At 40.3% G+C, this 21,074-nt stretch overlaps 1 protein-coding gene across 8 annotated transcripts in view; it reads right to left on the reverse strand.

Moving 5' to 3' along the window:
- The window catches only part of ST3GAL3 (ST3 beta-galactoside alpha-2,3-sialyltransferase 3), a 188,065-nt gene that overhangs the window by 143,739 nt on the left and 23,252 nt on the right, over positions 1 to 21,074 (reverse strand). For 2 of the 8 annotated variants that reach the window (XM_057425831.1, XM_057425832.1), the window contains exons 3-4: positions 2,765 to 2,812; positions 479 to 634 (exon numbers count right to left, since the gene is read on the reverse strand). The exons of 2 other annotated variants lie outside the window; for them this stretch is intronic. In XM_057425831.1, coding sequence (XP_057281814.1) covers positions 479 to 634; positions 2,765 to 2,812 — 204 coding nt within the window. The remainder of the gene's footprint in view (positions 1 to 478; positions 635 to 2,764; positions 2,813 to 21,074) is intronic. 4 more of the 8 variants (XM_057425834.1, XM_057425837.1, XM_057425833.1 and 1 more) reach the window with 3 other exon arrangements.

Here is a 21,074-nt window from a genome sequence, read left to right on the forward strand (position 1 = left end):
CAAGCACATTTGATTCTCCTGTCCTCCAATCCATGAAGCAGTACTTTAAGGCTCCATAGCTAGATGATCTTCTGAACACTTAGTTCCGAAAGTTTATCCAAAAGAACCTAGACAGTGTCATTAATCGGAGATACATAAGGACAGATTTCCAGCCTCTCTGAAAACTGACATTTGCATGTGGGACAGAGTTAAGGGGAAAACCAAGATAAGGTCAAACAGTCAATTCAAACAAAACACAGAAACTGCAACAAGATACCGCCCTTCACATAGCATGATTAACAATTAAAAAAGAGCAATTCTAAGAAGCTGTTTAATATACAAATACAAGTCAATGAGTACTAGTTTTATGCAGCATAAAATCTTAACAGGGAGACTATTACAGCTGTTTAATTCTGAGTAATAAAGAAAAAGGTGTCTGTATTTTTCTGTTTCAAAGCATGTAACTTTAGTCCCTTCTTACCCCAACCTGAAACATCACCTACTGGGAATGGCTGGGCCTGGAGCTGCCATTGTTTCTCTGAGTTCTTTCTGGACTCTGTCTTTTCCTGGGTCTGCAGCAAGGTGAGATGGGATGGACAGCGGAAGCAGAATAGCCACAGTTTTTCTCTCTCTCCTTCCTGTTCAACAAGGAAAGCTATCCCTCAGTTGGAAAAACATCACGCATCTTGACATCTTATTACACATACCAGTTCAGAGCAAATTAAGGTTTGCAGCACAGTGAATGCAAAGGACTAAATATGAAAGTAATAAACGTACAGCTCTCTTGGACATTTCTGAACCTCCCTTCTTAAGTATATGACTTTTCTTCATATTTCTTCAATAAAGAAATTCAATTTTCTTGCAGTGGAAGGTTTACAAAAGATCAAATTTTACTGTCTTACTCCTAACCAATTGCAGTATATAAGCAGAACAAAGACCAGTGCTTTTAAAACAGGCACAGTCAATCCGCTGGCTACATTAACTTGTCTCTCACCCTCCCTATTAACAGAACTCCAAAAGACATGGCGCAGTTGAACAATTTTTCATGAGTAAGTTTACCACCCCAATGGTAGTATCATAACATTTATGATTAACTCCATAGGTATGCTGCACTGGAAGCTATCCACAGGGTTAAGTGTTTTCACATCAGTTAGAAGCCAAAATAGTATCAGAGCAGGGGAAAAAGATAAATCTGTAGTAATATTTAAAAGTTGTACTCCAGGACAAATTCTGGTCTTATCTGTACCAGCATAACTCCAGTACGGTAGGTATGCCAATTCAGACATACCCAGCTGTAATAAAAATATTTCCCTGAATTTTAATCACAAATTTCTTATCTCAAACCTATGCAACTTCTCCCCTGATAAAGAAACCATCACCCAGTGCAGAAGGAGGGAGGCAGAGACACACTTCAGTTATGTCCAATATTAAATAGTAGACAGGAGTTAATAGATAATAGAGGGTTTCTTCTCCCTATAAACACAATATATCCACTCTACATACAGCATCCTAGAAATACTCCGAGATCAGTCCATGCACCCATAATAGATCCATTTCCCAACAGACGTCTTGGAGACGATGCAGAGACAGCAGAAAACATTTAGGGTGCTGTAACCAAAGCAAGTTACTTCCACTAGATCAGGGGTTAGTAAATTGGAAATCCGTGTTCAAGCTTTGCTGTTAGTGTCAGGCAGCAGGCTCTCTTTCAAATTGTGCAGGCAGAAGACAGGTGCTATGTTGGAAGGCAGCATGTTCCCCCTTTCAACCTAAGAGGAAAGGCTAGTAAGCAAGACAAAATGCTAAACCTTCACTTGGATTATTTTCTTCTCTGCAAGACAGTAAATAACCCATCTTCTAAATGTGAAGGTGGTTTAAGTTCTAAGAGTAATTCTTAGCCTTTCCTTTGCACATCATTATACATAAACCATAAATTGAATTTCATCAAATATTGAGCTTACTATCGTGTGCCTTGGCTACCACTCATGCATTACATTTAGCCAAAGGGAAAGGTGCTGGTTTCATGAAGTGCACTCTGCACAAAAGAATTTTGGCTTCTGGTTCGGTTTAACTGAAGTTCATGCTCAGGTTTCAAAGGAAATTAGACTGGACATAATTTCCCTTGGGGTTTGATAATGCTGGTCAATCTCCACCCAAAAAGAAAAGTTTCCAGCCCTATTTGTTTAGCTACAACTCTTTCACCTTCTCCTTCCTGGAAGCATTCCTGATGTGTTTCCCCAAATAACTCAACTGTTTGTTTAGCTGAGAAACTCTCCTAGTAGCATAGAACAATTTTTCTTCAGCTGGTGGGTGACATCATCTTCATGCCTTTCACATGAGAAGCACAAACCGCATCACTAACACATATAACGTGTCCAGGTCATATGCCTTGCTGGGTAACAGAAGGGGTCCCAAGTGCTCATCCTTGCGTTGCACTAAGACCCTTAATACTTCCACTATCCTTAGGAGCTATATAATCATAGAATGGTTTGGGTTGGAAGGGACCTTGAAGACCATCTAGTTCCAACCCCCTGCCACAGGGAGGGACACCTTCCACTAGACCAGGTTGCTCCAAGCCTCATCCAGCCTGGCCTTGAACACTGCCAAGGATGTGGCAGCCGCAGCTTCTCTGGGCAGCCTGCTCCAGGACCCATTTACCCACTTTGACTACGTGGCTGATTCCCACCGAAGTCTGACTCAGTGACCTGCCTCCCAACATGGCTACCATGTCAAGTTACGTTGAAGCCTTGTCATGAGGTGGGAGATAGAGAAGAAGGCAATGTTGTACCTGAGCCTATTGTATGTCCAACGGAGTCAAAGGAAAGAACCACTGAATCTGTAACACAAGAGTACAAGTTCATTTTCCCCTTTTTCTTAGCACCGTTTCTTGCTGTAACATTTTCTTGTTATTTTGCTTAAATAACTCCTTAAACTCCCTTCCACCAGGAAGCAGAAGAACTTCTTCACCAGACAGACAAAACAACAGGCATCTAGCAAAGGCAGAACGCTGGAGTATGCAACAAATCATGATGTCAATACCCAATAAAGTAGCCACAACTTAAAAATAAAATTACTGAAAATAATTTCATTTTATGCTTAATAAGCTTGGTACACCTTACCAAAACTGAATCATAATGTGCTTTTGACTGCTAGACTGGAGAGCTTTATTTTATCTCATGTATTATCAATATTTTGTCCCCACTTAGGGGACTCACCTGTTACAATTCAGCTCTTCCCTGAAACTGTTAAGCCAAGTACTTTATGCTTTTTGCAGATCTCACCATGTTTTCTATATCTCTGCTCATACTGGTAGCTCCCTTGCTGAATGCATTTCAATTTATCAATATCCTTCACCTTTGTACTATATATAGCACATGTGCTAAGCATCAAGAAAAAACCTCCCTACTTGATACCTTCTTATTTTGCCATATGGGAATCACAATAGCGCTTTTATCCATGATCACAATGACAACTCTTGCTCAACAGTTAATACTCAATACTTTTAGTCACTGTTTCATATGATGGAGCACGATTTGCATCAATTGTGGTTTACAGTTCCTAGTTTTTATAAATGCAACTGATATTTGGCCACATATAAAACAACCCCTAGTGTCTGCTTGCATTTAGCTCACCCCACAATCCAATTTTATTAGTCCTTCGTTTTCCTCACAGACTACTCTCCCAGCCTACAACTTGTTTGCAAAATTTATCAGTAATAATTTGACATTCTGTTCCAAGTAGAGCTGCAATATGGTACCATGTTCAATGGTGGGATATTTTTCCAGCTTTATTCTTGAGACAAACCAACACTTATTTTGGTAGCAAGCTTCCTGGTAGCAAGCCATCCACTTCAACGCCAATCCTAACTGAAGGAGAAAGCCTAGTACAGGCTAGGTTACACAGGCTAGCTAGTAGGCTAGGTGTAGCCTACCACACCACCAGTGGAGCTGACTTAGGCCCAGAACTTAAAGACAATGGGTAAAACATAGCAAAGAACAAACCACTATAATAGGATTAATTTTATGGACTCAGAAGCTTTAAAGTGACACAGCAAGAGCAGAACGGCCTTTCATCTTCAGCTAAATGAATAGATTGAATCCCTTCATGACTTTGTCTCTTCATGACTCAGGCTTCAGATGAGATCACCTGATCCCACAACCACAGCAGCTGCCTTGGTGCAAGCCCTCACTTCAAGGCAAAAAGCCCAAGCACAATCAGCTTTAGCGCGCTGAAAAGCAATTAAGCTCCTGCTGCATCACCTTACGTTTGGGCAGGCAACAATCACAGGCATTGGCAGTTATCACATTCCAGCTGACAACTTGACAAAGACCCAAGCCCTTGGCTTTTCTAGACTGTATATCATTCCCGTGCTTATTTTCAAATTCTTACAAATTCAATAAGAAAGTGCTAATTTTCAAAATAAACATTGTAAAGCTGTTCATTTAACTGGATTTAAAACAATTTTTAAAAAGTAGGCCTGTGCTGTCCCAGATCCAACACTCTGGTAGTAACATTAAAAAAAAAAAAATAATATTGCTAGTCTCAAAACTTACTCCAATAAAAATAAAAATCCATCTGGACTTAACAACTGTATTTCCTCTTTTGGGAATAAAATTCAGACATCTTTATATTATTCTAAATGGCAAGGGGGTCAATTCATTTTAACTGTGTTAAATTCATCTGCCATCAATTAATTCTGAAGTATCTCTGTGGGATTCTACTTATAAAAAACTGTTGAGATTTTTATCAACATAAAGTATTGCTTTGTACTTAATGCCAAATTTAAATATTGTTCATTTTCCTGCAGTATATTCTGCATTCAAAGACTGCACATGAAGTATTAGGACTTAGCTAAGAACGGCTGAAAAGCATTGCAAGCACCAAATTAATACCATTATTGCTGCCCACAAAAATAGTATGTTTCATTCTCTTAACTGAGAACATTATCTTCCTCACAGAAATTAAAAAAGCAGAATAAGTATGTGAGCTCCCCTTTCCAGTCCAATCCTCCATGTGACTATTAGTTCATGGCTTCAACATCAAATTCGCTGTGAATAACCTGTATTACAATCAACTCTCCCTCTGCCCCCACAAGTGATTTCACAGGCCATGGATCTTTATTAAAACACTGTGTTTATTTCTGGTATTGACACTTCAAAAGCAAAGAAGTTATAAACTTGAAAAAAGCTGAGAAGATAACCATGTGTCACCTTTCTTCCACTCAGCTATCCGCATTCAGCCAGATTCAGAGCTACGGGTTATTTTTGTCAGAAGCTCATGGAGATAAGCATTTCTTTGAGGCAAGCCAGATTTATTTGCAAATACACCGAGTCTGGCTTCCATGAACATAATAAGAAAGGTTTCTTTGCTTCTAGCTTCAAACCTCTTCCAGTCATCACTCAGTTAAAAATTCTCCCGGCTTTCTAGAGGTTTTCTTGCAGAGACTGCAAGAATTTTAGTGGCTGCACAGTCTGTGCCCAGTACCTTCCCCAAGCCCCTGAGTCCACTCTGTCTTTCAAAGGCAATCTTTAAAAGCTCTGTATTTCCAAATTTAGTAAGACACAATGTAAAACATACCCACTGACACGTGCCCTAGCTTTAGGTGCCAAGAAGTGTTTATGCCTGAAGGAGCGACCTCATCTTTCAGCTGCCTACTTCCATAAAGCAGTTTAAAGGTTTTTTTCACTGCCTTCTTAACTGAAGGGAAGCCTTTATGCCCAAATCATGAAATCTAACATCCAATAACTTGCCAATATGCACAGCTTAAGGCTGCACACACCACAATGCCAGCCTTTTACATCTGTTTTACGCTAGCTACAATCATTTTTTAAGGGGTTACAGCAGTTTAAAAGAAAAGGGAGTAAAAAAAAAAACAAGATACAGCAAAATCCAAATGCAATCCAAGATCCAAAGATCTCATCTAATCAGATCCAAAGATCTGATCCAATCCATCAGAAGCAGCAAAACCAGCAGAAACACTCACTTACTTAGAAGGCACTCCGTGCCAGGAATAACAATGGCTAAGACATCAATACACAGACTGCAAAGTTGCTTTGTGTCACTTTGGGTCACCTTTGGGTCAAAGCTGCATTGGGACTATGCCCAGGGTCACTTTCCTTCCCACCTGCCATCCAACTACAGCATGAAAAATTGGACCAACACATGAGTCTGCTTCATCGTCCCCCCAGAAAAACTGCTGTGCAAGGCTACATGAACGTGCTCCATCAAAGCCCTTTTGGAGTGTGGAGTAATGCTGTATGAGAGCCCTGTTCCAGGAGAGCTCGCTACTATGGAACCAACAGAAGGATCCTGTCTGGTTCAGGAATCAGGAGCTCCAAGACAGACTGTGCAGACACACTCAATGCAGCTCTGGGAACAAATCTGAACTCTGTTCCAATGATGTTCCTCCATACTGGACATATAGCTGAACTTGCCCTTGAACACAACGGGGTTTGCACAGTTCTGAAGTCAAAAGAAAAAAAAGCCTGCAAACCTGAGGTGGCTGCTTTTGCTTGTATCACTGTCCAGACAAGTCCCCAGGTACAAGGACTGATTGTATTTCAAGGCAAAGGCTACACTTCAACTGTCACTGACCCCTTATCACACACATACTTTCTTCTTCCACTCCAGTGTCCCCCGTCTTAGGTCTCCTACAATTCCTTCCTCCTGTTTTGGTGACCGTGAGCTTTCTCAGGGCCTGGATGACACCAAACCTGATGACTCGCCTGTCCCCAACACAAATTAAATTACTCATCTTGCTGCATATATTGTGCACCTTAGGTCTAGGCATTTCTCGACACCAGACAACTATTTAACGGCTATTCCTTACTGATATCTTTTCTACTACTGTAGTCTCTGAACAGAAAAATTAATGAAGATTTGGGTCTTCTTAAAGGAGTAATGATCCTGACCAACAAAATGCAGATATGTAGGAGTCAGAGAAATAAGAACATGCGGGAAAACATCTTAAGCCTCATACTCCAAGAAACAGATACAGACACCATAGGATAAACAATACCATCGTGCATGGGTGCTGCACTCAAGAGATGTGTGGAAATAGCTATTGAAGCCCAACTATGTCAAGTTCCTGAAATCATGTAAGAGCAAATACATGGACCAACTTCCAGTGCAAATATTGTCTTTGCTTTGATTTCACTGCTGATGAAAATGCCGTATACAAACTGAAAACAAGCAGTGGCAACACAGAATGAGAACAGCAAATATGATCCACATTTAATCAACATGTATAACTTGTATGTTTACCTAAGTGCTGTTTCAGAATTTCAGCTGTGAGTTCAGTACGTCCCCCTGAGAAGCCACTAACTTCTTTTGCCTTTTACAGACTCTCCCTCCAAGACTTGCAGATATTTGTCATATCCTATTGGAAACCAAAGAAACTGAACCAATAACTTTTTACCGTTTTTCTTTTAAAACCTAAACCAGACTTTAGCAATAAACCAACAGGAAAAAAAATTTATTAAAAAATCAGTTAAAAAATGATTGCGTGCTGCTTTGGAAGTGGTCCTGAGAAACCACAAACCATCAGTCCCACAGGAGTTGTAAGAGTTTATTATTAAAGGCTTAACGCAGCCTTGGTACCACATACCATTACAGAAATACGCTCTACAGACCAAGCCAAACAGGGAACACGATAATACATAGCAACATAAGGCTGTAATTTGGCACATCCTCATATAAAGACTCAAGCTCTGAGGTCTGCACTGCTTTCTTGTATGCATGATCATTGTGAAGTTCCTCATTCCAAACCCCTGCTCTCCAGATACTCGAATGGACTCCGACAGAACTGAAACATATATTTATTTAATGTAATTTCCACCTCTAGAGCTTGATCAGCGACCAGATATGCTGCAGAGCTCCATCACTTGGACTGGGGACAGCAATTGCAGTAACAACATTGAAGAATAAAATTTTGAAGTCAGAATTAAAGATTTTGGGTGCTGCTTTTTTATGGTAGAATTAGAAGACCATTCATAAGGAAAAGGGTCTGCTATTCAGCTCCATACTCAAACACCCCAATAGCCATCAAAATTTATTTTCTATTTGAGATCAATAGTCTATAACATTACATATACCAGAGAAAGAACATGCAGAACTCTTCATAATTTAGCGACAAAAAGGCCAGCAAGAATAAAAACCTATCTCCTGTTTCACCTAGTCAGAAAACTAAGGCCACAAAAGCAGTGCCACTCTCAGAAAACATCTACTGTCAGGATTCATTTGGGAAGAAGATATATCTCAGAACATCCCCTGCCCCAAATTAAACAAGTATCAGGGGAAAAAAACACACTTATCACAACTATGCAGCATTCTGGATAATTTTTATATCCAAGGAACTGAAGGGAACTATATAATTTCAGTTCTATTTCACAAACATCTCACTTAGATACCCAAAGGATGAATTATGCTTCCTCAGATTTGGTAAAACACAGGAACAACTGCCTGCACTTACAAATTACTTGACAGGGCATCCTTCACTTCCTAATGCTTTCTTTTACATGTTATAGACAAATTTAGTGAAGGGATAAGTAATTTATTCAGTCTAATGATAAATGCCATCCTCCTAATTTATTAAGTATCCTGCTTCCATATTGAAGTTGCATGTCCGTCCCCCACCCCTCCCCCTTTATTCCACATTATTAAGCTCTTTCTTTTAAAGTACAACCAGTTTTCCTACTTATCCACCTTTTTCTGAACACAGTGAGATGGCTCTGTGTCAACAGCTCTGGTCAATACAAGAACATCTTCTGTACTGCAGCCTCAAGGATGCTCTGAGTTACTTACATTTTTTTACTCAAAATTCAAGGCACTAATTCTGAAACCTCCTATGCACCACATCATGCAGCATCAGTGAATGTCAAAGCAAACATATAAAAGATCACTCTTACTAGTAATCTCAGCTCCTACATAGGTACTCTGTGAAAAACAATCAGTAGCGTTCCATGCTTAGACACCACAAGAAGTTACAATCTCAAGTGCATTGTCTGAGCAATGTTAGTCTAACATTTTTCAATATCTAAGATGAGGAATATATCTGACACATGCACAGCACAGGCACTCTTCCTAATCACGGATGTGCAAGCTACAACAGTAGAGGGAGTGAAAGTTTTGGCAAGGAAACCGTATGAAGAGTTTCAGTCCAGTGCTGTCTGCAACTGATAGGAGATGCAGGTTCAAAGTTCAAACATATTCCCTTTATGAGAAAGGAAAAGACACTCAACAACAGGACACATCTTCAGCAACAGGAAACATCTGACTGTAAGGAACACTTCTAATAAACTCTGGATATTCTACTTTATTAAATTGTCTTAAAACAAAGCTGCACTACGGGGTTTCTGTTGCATTAAATTTGAATGCCTGTCCTGTGTGTCACCTGACTATATCTGTATGAGTAAGGAGACATGGTAACAACAGGCAAGTGCTTATTTCATGTAATGTACCTGTTGGGGAAAATTCACATCATTTGAGAATGCATATCATTGTGAAATACAGTAAGAATGGAAAGATTTCATTCTGATCTAAATATTAATTCACTTATCCACTGTACAAGACTGAAAAGTTTCTGTACTGTTGCTCTCGCCAGCATCTCCTTAAATACTGCCCTCATATACAAGTTCGAAATCTTGACATCCCTCACAGATTTTTTGGGTCCACATCTGAAAATTCATGAGAATTTCAAATAAATCTTGGGGTTTATGCTTGACTTTTGACATCAGCATTAGGATTCTCAGGTTGGGGATCTTCTTCAATGGCTGGACTTGATGATCTACAAGTTTTTTTCCAACCTAGTTGATTCTATGATTTATATAGTACTAACTTTTCAAGCATAAGGTATATCTGTGGGCAGCTATCAGAACCAGACTACTAGCATGAGTACCAGCACCAGTACAGAAAACCAACACACACAAGGAACAGATGTATTAGTAAATGTAAGTTCAGAACATGCCAAAAGAAAGTATACCCTTCTGCAAGAGCATTAAAGTAAGCCATGCAGGTTCTCTCTCCATTTCTGTGGCTGACCCAATATCACACCCTTTTTATCAACAGAGGACTTCACAGCCAAGCTTAGAGTTGCATCCAAAATCCTTGCCTTGGCCATCAGGTCCCATTTTTGCTTCAGCCTGGAGCCATTTCTACACTGAGAAACCCAGCACAGAGTGATGAGGCTCATGCGCAAGCTCTGCCCTAGGGAGCAAAGACACAGATGGTTCAGAGCTTGTCTCTGCATACTCATGGCCAAACTAAAACACAGCCAGTATGGGCAATCTTGCTATAACCTGAGTAAATCCTTGGATTAAATTGTTTTTCATCTGTAAAAATAAACAACCAACTTTTTTCAACAGACCCTTGGAAAAAGGCTTGACAGCTAAGAATGGATATAATGCAGTATTACCACTTGTCTCAATAACTTTATGTGGCATTATCAACGGCTACATTGTAAACACAGTAAACTGCAGTCATTCTCTATCAGCTCCCAATTTCTTGTCATTTAATTGAAGCTACAACTGTCTTAGTGGTACAGAACTTTGAAGACGTAGTAATCTTTCTTTAATGAATTTTTATGAATTTCATGGAACCTAACCAAGTTTTGCACTTGCTGTGTGTGCATCACCCTTTTTCCATGAGGACACTCGTAATGAAGTGACAAATTAAGAAAGCGAGAAACAACGCTCATGTTCCGAACAGATGTATTTTTAAAACATTCTGAGCATGCCAATTTTCTTTATTCTACAATGAATGAGCTGAATGAAAAGATGTGGTGTCCTGAGCCAGCTGGCAAATGCTTCAGAAGGATATTACATTCCTATTGTCTTCAGCAGTGCCCAAATAACTGGTAGCAGGAAAGGCTGATGTTTTGCTCATAAGATCAGCATTTATTTGGTTCTACTATATAACTTCACAGTGCCACGACCAGTGAAACTCTGCGGACGAGGATAACACGGTGCTTCACTCCAAGCTTCTGGTATGTGTAGTTCCTCGGTGTGCCTCACAAATCCCTGTTTCAGAGAAGGCCAACAGCACTTATCGCATAGGTTGCTCTTTCCAGAAGAAACAGAAGTTCCCAAATCATAGAATTATAGAATGGTTTGTGTTGGAAAGGACCTTAAGATCATCTAGTTCCAACCCTTCTGCCTTGGGCAGGGACTCCTCACACTACACTAGTGCAAAGGAGAAGGAGAGAACAAGGTGCTGCAGAAGTTCAATAAAAATATACTTGGCTTTGAAAACACAACTTTAGAGAAGGTACAGGTACAGCACCATAAAGTTATAAAAACCAAACAGGCCAGACTGCACCAATAAAGCTGGTATTGGAGAGGTTTTTCTCTCAACAGAGCAAGACCCTTTAATTAATCCTAAACAGATTCTCAGCAGTTCAAGGAGCTCATGATCTCTTAAGCCAAGTCCCATATTTGGTTTAGTTATTATTGTAGCACTAACTCAGTCATATACCCAAATTCCATAGTGAACATGCAATAAATTACAAAACAGTAAGACTTCTCTCTTCTAAGCTTACAATCCATGTGGCAAGACAGAAAATGGGTGCTGGAAGGGAATTACATAGGAACAAATGTGAAAACATGGGTCAGCAAGATAGTACCAGCTCAGCTCAAGAGCCTTTTCCTGAGCATCAGTGGTAGTACTAGTCCTTAATCAAAGAAATAGGAAGTAAAACCATATTTTGTTTCTGAATAAGAGATTCTCTCTTTTCATCGAGAAATACAGTATTTGTGTACTCAAATGTAAAGCACTGGGTTCAGGTTCATGATCTGTATCTTCTTTTGAATTTGTATCTCCAGCTGATACTTCAAAATTACAAATTCTTTAACACATGCATCTTAAAAGGACCACTAGCAGTGTTTCCTAGATAATCTCAGTCACAAGACAACACTGCAGCTGTCTTTATAATCAAATTTAACAGCAAATTTGAACACTGGATATATCGGAGACAGGGGGGAAATTGTACTTAGACTCACTTGTGCATGAGTTGGATCTAACTATTCAGAATATTTGTAAGATAAACTTAACCACATGATTTAAGACAGAAAACTACTGAATCATTAAATCTCATGATCCTATGTGGAATTTGTCTAATAATCATTACTATAGCAGTTACTTAGTTTAACCAAGAGTACCGGACAGGAGGGTTACACAACACAACTAATTATTTTATTTTCCCTTAGTATTTTAATTAAAGCACCTCACTGGGACATACACCCTTGAAAATACTTCAATACATCATTTGCAAACTAAGAGTCAGACTCAACATAATATTTTGGTGACACAAAATAGATGTAAACAAAAATTCAGTCGCCAGTGCTCGTCGGTTGCTTTCAATCACACTTCAAAAGGTGAAAATTCTTCTGAAAGTATTTTTAAAGTAATTTTAACCTAGCTATTTCAAATCATTAGAAAAATAGCATAATCCTGTCAGTTCTCTTAGTGCTCACGCATGTCACTTTCAGGTAACTTTTGGAATACAAAGCCATTTCCATATAAAAAAAAAAAACTCAGAACTTTATAGAATCATAGAATAGTTAGGGTTGGAAAGGACCTTAAGATCACCTAGTTCCAACCCCACTGCCATGGGCAGGAACACCTCACACTAAACCATCCAACATTATTACTCTTTACTATATACTATCAGCTTGAAACTACAGAGATAGTAAAATACCCTTAAATTGGTCCTCAAAACAAGTTCAGTTTCAAACTAAAGACAAAGATGCTAAAATTTCTCAATCACGTTATTGCACAGCACCGCCACAAGGAAAATGTATTTCCGTAGGGCAAGCAAAATACATACTGTTACCATAGCTATTATAAAATACAAAGCATTGTTGATTGGAAATAAATAGCTGTACTCTTATAGTATTTGTGTTACATATGGACATGGGCTTTTAACTGTAAAGCACAGTTTAGGAACTGTATTAGTGACAAGGTCTTACATGTACTCAGATAACTGTCAGAGAGCTCTGGAAGGCTGCTGCACATTGTCTTTGGTTGACATAAATACAGATACCTACATGGAATTAATGGCAATTAGAACAACAACTATTTTAATAGCCTAGTTCTGTTTTTATGCCTGCTGGAGCCATTTAACCATTTTTCCCCCTCCCTCTCCCTGGTGTGGCAAAATCTTCTGTGTGTTGGCTTTTCTGAGCTAGCCCAAAGAAACCTCTCTTTCCTCAAATGCAGAAACATAAATACTTTCATCAGGAAACTCACATTCTTGAGTTTGTTTGAAAATTATCTACTACTGACGATATTAAGCCAGTGGTCAAAAGCTTCCCAAAACCTTAAAGCACACAACATCTGCCGGAATAACTGCCAAAAAGCTCATACATACAGCTTTACAGCGACACTGCTCACCTCTCCTGTGTCTGCCCAGATCACAAACAAATGACAGAAAGGAGTAAGGTACAAGAAAAGTGTACAAGCTTTTTTAGCTTCTTCGCTAGAAGATGGTAATGCTCCGCTTTTTGGTTTGTTTTGCATTACAAGGACCCAGACCACTTATTAACATGCAACTGAACAGAAAGTCTGTTGGATCCATTTTTCTCTCATGCTTTTTGCAATCCAGAACCAGGGGAAAGTTTGGGGGTTTTGTTTGTTTTTTTTTTAACAGCATCGCCACAGCCGATTCCAAAATCTGAAGAGGTTTCTGGCCTATCAAATCCTAAAACTCACGAAGTTTCCAAAATGTGCACTAGAATTTGGATTTGCGAGGTCCTACAGAGCACATGATTTTGTAGACAGTAGATATGTACAGACTGATACCAAGCATATGTTCTTTCAAAGCCAAATGTCTTGAAGAGCAGCTTGCGTGCTGTCAGCATGTCTTCACCTTCCAGGCACACTAACTAGTCTACAAGAGGCACCACATCTATGCAAAAGCCTTGCATGGTCCTAAACCAAACAAACATTGACACATACAAATCTGAAATAAAGATGTTCCAGAAGTCACCTGTGTGTCCTAGAAGGATGCCAAAACCAAATGCTATTCTGTTCCCTGGGTATCCACTTTATTATGAAAGCTCCCACACTCAGAGGAAGAAAACAAATGAACAAAAGCCCCCAAAATAAAAAAAAAACAAAACAAAACTACATTAAATTTGAACAATGCACACATAGATTTTAATTTTCTATTATTTTCTTTTACACAGTGTTTCATTTGAAGAAATAAAAAAAAAAATATTAGCTCATCTCTGGGTTATTTTTGTTATGTTCTGATGAATCAAATACTGTCAGTAGCACCTCATTTCCATGCGAAGAAATTGCAGGACAATGAAAAACTACTTCAAACAGCAGCAGCAGCAGCGGAAGTTGATCATCACATCACCCAACCCCTGGACAAATACAGCTGGAGACGATCTAAAGAAAAAGTGCTTGTCCTATCACACTACATACAAAAATACAATGAATCCCTTTAAAATAGCTTGGCAGAGAAACAAGCCAGCGAGAAAAAAAAGCCTTCAAGGCACCCAGAAGGTTAAATACTGAGAAATATTGCTTCCAGTTTAGGATGAATGGAATTAAACTGCTGAGCATCTAATCAAATTGTTTCACAAAGTAAGCAAGCCTTCTTTAAAAATGTAACTCCAAGTCAGCAGCGGCTAAAAGCATAACCAAGGTGACACTTCCCACAGGCAGGAAAGGACTAAAGAGAGAAGCCAGTCTCACCTCCAGCTACAAGAACATTTACTGTTCAACAATAAATTGTATTAAGATGATCCTTGTTTCTCAGAAATTAAGCTTAGAGTGATATGAAACTCATGTGCAAAACTTAAATAGTCAGTGAATTATCAGATAACTACATGCAGATGAATGATATGACCAGGTTCACCTGCTATATTGTATCCAAATACCTTGGATGACTCTATGTGGGAAAGTCACAAAGCCTTTTGCATGTTTGCAAGAAGCAAACATTATAAGTAACTTCATCATCACCATTATGATGATTATCGCTGGGTTCAAACAGGGGAGATACAGGTTGGATACAAGGAAGAAATTCTCTGCTGTAAGGGTGGTGAGCCACTGGCACAGGTTGCCCAGAGAAGCTGTGGCTGCCCCATCCCTGGAAGTATCAGGTCATGTTGAACAGGGCTTGGAGCAACCTGGTATAGTGGGAGATGTCCCTGCCCATGTTACAGGGGAATTGGAACTAGATGATCTTCAGGTCCTTTCCAACCCAAATAATTCTATCATTCTATGATTATTACTACTACTATTCTTGTTATTATTTGCTGGCACAATACTGAAGAAACTAAAATTTTACAAGTTCAGTAGAAAGGTAATTATTGAGGCAACTCTTTTGTTTGGTCACACACATCCACACATATTTTTCTCAGATCTCCCACAATGCAATGTGTGCTGATCTGTGATGTTCAGTTACGTCTCTGAAACACCCATATTAGCTTTGCTTTTTTGAGTGGACATTTAGACTTTCAGAGGACGTGCAGGGTCTCTGGAAAAACCCAAAAAACCTCACCCAAAACCAAACCCAAAAGCAACCCCGCTCAATGGAGTACATTAATCAAAATAACAAGACAAGGCAACAGCTTGCTTAAGAACAGTGATCCAGCATCCAGCAGTCCCAGCATCACTGATACATCAAATGGTTTTGATGAAGATCATGTGAAACTGCCAACTTTACTTCACCGAAAGCTGGAACGTGAGAAACTGAAGCTGCCAACAGCAACTCCCATTCTTAAATTAATTCAGTTTCCACAAAGAAAACCCACCGTAATCACACAAAGACAAACCTTCCACAGCGCTCCATGGCAGACCCCATTCCTTGTTAGCATTTCCAGCCACCTGCTGAAGTGTGCTCCCAGCCAGGCTTTCACAGCCTCACTGGGATTCACAAATTTTAGAGTTTTGCTATTTCTGGATTACTCCACCAGCAGAACTCTTTATAAAAGGCAAGAATCATTTTATTAACCTTATTCTAAAACAGCTGCCTCATCTAAAACAACTTCATGTGACTGGCAAAAAAAAACCCAAACCAACAGCTTGATGTTGGCAGGTCTGGGATCAGATCAGAAATGGAAAATGGCTTCTTCTTGGTTTGTGACAAGCCATCAACACAGGCAACTTTTTGGCTGTACATTTGACTGTGAAATTGCCTGCACAGCTGAACAGATGATAGGGAAAGAGAGGAGAGGATTAAGTGAAGGGAGACAGCGTTGAGTAGGGCATTCTATGAATAAAAAATATCACAGAAGTCTGAGACACCAGTTCGCAAAACACAAAGGACTGTTGGTCATGTTTCCAAGTGGCTTAAGCTGTTGTTTTTTAAAGTCAAGGTTTGGTTGTGGGGGAAGGAGTTCTTTTGGTTTTGGAAGGCTTTTAAACTTTAAAAAAAGAGCATCTTTCTCAGCCTGGATAACCTTGGTGTACTTTCCAAACCATACTAAAACAAACATGCCCACTAATTCTCACAAACCAAATCAAGGAACGGCAACACTAACCATAATAGAAGCTATTCAACATGACACGCAAACCTCAACATCTCAAGGCCAAGGACTCCACATGGAGAAATGTGAGCCAAAAGCAGGATTTAGGGCCAACTTCAAAATTGCACATATGGAAGAGAATTGGAATCTTCTTAAGACCCTCACTGGATCCAAGCAGGAGTTATCACCATCTCCAGGCCCACAGACACTTCTGAGAAGGAAATGAGATTTATCAGTTGCAGCAGACCACTTTCCCACAGCTGGTTTTAATTAAGCTAATTTGGTGGCAGTGACTAACAGCAAGCAGAGCCTTCTCAAAACACTTTGCAAATATTTTTGCCAGCACTTGACCATCTGTGCTGACCAGGAATACAAGATACTGACTAGGATGTTATTCTGCAGTTCTGTCTGAGGTACAGCATTTAAAAGTGGTGTATCCCCTCCCATTCAATATCATCTGGTACAGCCACTGCTTGCACATAACTGTGTGTGGGGAGAAGATGCAGAACTTGAAAATAAGGTACCAGACAAACTCCACAGAGAAAACCACTCCTGAAAAGGCAGCTGGATGACTTGCCAGAATTCCATTACAGCTTGGCCATACCTATGCTATATGAAACTTATTAATGACCATGTGGATATTGAACAGATTTTGGAGCTGTAAGAAACAGAACAGCCTATAATAATTTGTAGGCTAGTTGTGCAGACAACTCCTCTAGGCCAGCTTTTCTTCTGTGGATACAACAGGAGAGCATATCTTTACCATGAAGAAATGCTACGGGTTACACTGTGATCTCAGAACAATCCAGGGCATAGCTAGACTGTGAAATTTAAACCCTACTTCCAGGCATACACACAGGGGATGGAAATGGGTCTAGCAAGCAAGTAATTTTAATGCCATCAAACTAGATGGAGGTTTTTCTAAGGTATATCTGTGTGCAGCTATCAGAACCAGACAGACTACTAGCATGAGTACCAGCACCAGTACAGAAGACCAGCACATATAAGGAACAGATGTACTAGTAGATATAAGTTCAGAATATGCCAAAAGAAAGAATACCCTTCTGCAAAAACATTTAGCACCTACCCAGACCTGGTGTGTCTAGTTCACTCCAGGTATGAATTCCAGATACAAAAATCTCCAGCTCAGATTAAAACATGCAACCTGGCCAGCTCACCACAAACGTAGGCCGAGGTATTAATGCTACTGACGCTCAAGCCAGGGAAGTCACAGAACCAAGCTTTAAGTCACAATCAAGGCCAAGGAAACAAGGCAGACTACAGCCTATCCAGGGTCCTGCTTCAGAGAAACCCATAGATATGGGCCTGGAGAGAAGGCAGGTGCAGGAGAATTGGCTGATTTTGAAGGATGACCTCCTCCAAGCTCAAGAATCCTCCAGCCCAAATCAAGCAAAGGCACCAAGACAGCTGCATGGATGAACAAGGAGCTTCTGACAAAACTTAAACATAAAATAAATGCATACAAGAGGTGGGAGCGGGGGCAGGTGAGCTAGGACAGATATAAAAGACACTGCCCTAGTGTGCAAAGACAGCCATAGGAAGGTCAAAGCCTGCCTGGAGCAGAAAATGTTGAGGGACATCAACGGCAATGAGAAGCGCTTCTACAAATAATGTGGGCCTCCTGCTGACAAAAAACAGAGAAAAGGACTGGAGTAATCAGTAGACAGATCTTATGAAGTCTGACACAAAGAAATGCAAAGTCCTGCTCCTTGAGAGGAATAACTCTATGCCATGCAGGCTGGGTGCCAACCTAGTGCAAAATAGCTTTGCAGAGAAGGACCTGGGAATCCTGGTGGAGCAGCTGAACTGAGCCAGACATGTGCCCTGGCAGCACAGGTGGCCAACAGCATCCCAGGCTGCATTAGGCAGAGGGCTGCCAGCAGAGCGAGGGAGGGGATCCTTCCCCTTGGCTCAGCACTGGGGAGAGGCACTGCTGGAGGGCTGGGTCCAGGGCTGGGCTCCCCACTACAAGAGACACATGTTGGAGCAAGTCCAGCAAACTAAGATGATTAAAGGATTGGAGCATCTGCTATATGAGGGGCTGAGAGAGCTGAGATTGTTCAGCCTTGAGCAGGGAAGGCTCAGGAGGATCTTAGTAATGTAATCTGATGGCAGGGAATAAAGGCGACAGAGATGGGACTCTTCTCAGAGGTGCCCAAAGGACAAGTGCAATGGGCATAAACTGAAGAGCAGGAAATTCTATTTAAATGTAAGAAAAAGAAAACAATTGTACTGTAAGGGTGAAGAAGATCTCCAGAGGTACCTTCTAGTCTCAACTATTTGTGATCCTGTGAATACCCTTGCTCTAAGTCAGTACTGCTCTCAGGATTTCAGTTCACGTACTTCCCCTCACATTAGACTGATTCAGAATGAATTAAATGCAGAGGAATCAACTTCAAAAAAAAAGCCAAACCTTCCATTCTGCTGGTAATACTATGCCAGGTCTTAACAACACGTTTCAAAGTGATAACTGACTTTATCCCAAGTTGAGTACAGGATAAATCTACTGAGTATAAGGTTAGGGTTCACTTAAAAGAATTTCCTTCCCAGGATAATGGAATGTATTGTTAAGGCTACTATCTGAGAGCAGGAGTGAAAATCCAAGAATGATCCTGTGGAGGTCAGGACTATTACCCATAATAAACTGTTCTTTACTACTGGCTCTCATAAGAGGAGCAACCACTTAAATACAACAATGTGCAAATTGGAGTCTTCTGGCCAGGAAGCTCACAGTTAGCTCACAGGATCCGAGCAATTTCTCTGCAGTTCTATATGCTCGAAGTGACCGAAGTGTCCTGCATTGACCAAATTTCACCCATCAGATGATTTCAAGCAAATCAATTAATGCCCCACATTCTGCTAGTGAAAATATAACCAGTGACACCACAAAAGGCAGAGCTTCCCAATGCAGACTCAAAGAGCCCCTGGAAACATTCCCTCATGTCCCTTCCTTTGAGCCATCACAACCGGGACTCCCCTGGTTGACAGGTCGAACTGGCAAAATGCTTTCCCTTTTGGTCTTCTGCTGTTTAGAGTAGGATGGCATTGCTTGCCACACAATCAGTTGAACAGAAAAAGCTGGCTCAAGGTAAGTAGTAGAAACAAGGGTTAAGGTTGAAGCTCAAAGAACATGAGTGACATTTCAAAACATATTTATAATCACTGGCTAGCAGTGTTTCCTGTAGCCAAAACCCAGAAACACACCAATACCTTTCACTCCACTCCATCTTAGCTCAACCTCCACCAGACATATCTCTTCTGCTTTCTCCTCCCAACTGACTCCATCACTAAAAGCTACCCTAACATCCCAGAAACAGGCAGAAGAATGAAGACAGACTGGGGTAACAGTTATTGGGAACCTATTAATAAATTCTTTCCATTTTGCCTACATAAGGTCTTCTCCCAATGAAATCACGCTGCAGTGCCAGTAAAACTGCCCACTTCCATGTGGGCAAACCATACTGAAAGGCTCAGCAGCTGAAGAACTTGGGACTTCAATGAGGTTGCTATTATATTTACTGTATCTTGCACATACAAGGGGTATTTTCTGACATTATGGCTTAAATCAGTTTCCCAAGTGAAAAACTTTACCCAAAGTAGTACTTTTTGCCAGCATAATATCAAATAGACCCATATTAGGATTTCCAACAGCATGTTACAGTACAGTCAAAAAATGGGAGTGATCAAACTGAAGGTGTCCTGCTCCCATCAGGATTACCAATTTCAACCCCAAATTAACACCAGCCTCAAGGTGTACTTACACAGTACTTCAGCAGCAAAAGCAAGGCAATGTTCACGCCCTGTGTGGCCCAGCACATCACTGCACTCCCCCCAGCACAGCTGTACCAAGACAACTGCTCACAGGATGGGGGAAGGTTGTAAATTGGATCACTGAAAAAGTATGGGACAAAACCCACCAAAAATACACCTTAAGAATGTTACTGCGCAGTTACTTACAGTGGGTTTGACACCAAAACCAACACACCATGTAACTATATCCTCAGAAAATTAGATTTGGAAAGCTCAGGTCCTTTCGACAGAATTCAAATGATCCCTGGCAAAGTGGTAACATTCCTTAAAAGCAGGTCTTAAATAACTGCACACCTGTCAACATTCAAATAAAACATAACTCTGGTGAACAGTGGTCAGGGACTATGTAATAATGTGGTAAATAAAACAGAGGAGGAAAGACTGTTGTAAGCCCATCCAACAAGAGAGCTGGAATAACTGAACTTTGTTCCCAAACATTGCTGCTCTTCTTGATACTTTACCTTGAGAAGAAAAACTCCCTAGACAGCTGTCCAGCACAATCAGTGCCTCAATCTAGAACAAAGAAGGAACAGTCTTTCCCCAGCACTGAAGGAAAACAAGCTATATCAGAAGACACATCTTTGAAACACTTCTTGTGACAGCAAAAATGATGAGAGAACATTCATACTTAATTAGGGGATTGTCCACAAACCTACTTAGCAAATCCATTAGTGGAAGGGATGAAGAGGAGGCTTCAATCCGAAGATGACTGTGTAATAACATGTCGACAGTTCCAGCGGCCAATATATTAGGGGAAAAAAAAAAAAAAAAATCCAAGCTCCATGCGAAAAAACT

Source organism: Pezoporus wallicus, unplaced genomic scaffold (assembly GCF_028554395.1).
Source record: "Pezoporus wallicus isolate ANWC-B61680 ecotype Strahan unplaced genomic scaffold, APGP_CSIRO_Pwel_v1 contig_13480, whole genome shotgun sequence".
NCBI lineage: Eukaryota > Metazoa > Chordata > Aves > Psittaciformes > Psittacidae > Pezoporus > Pezoporus wallicus.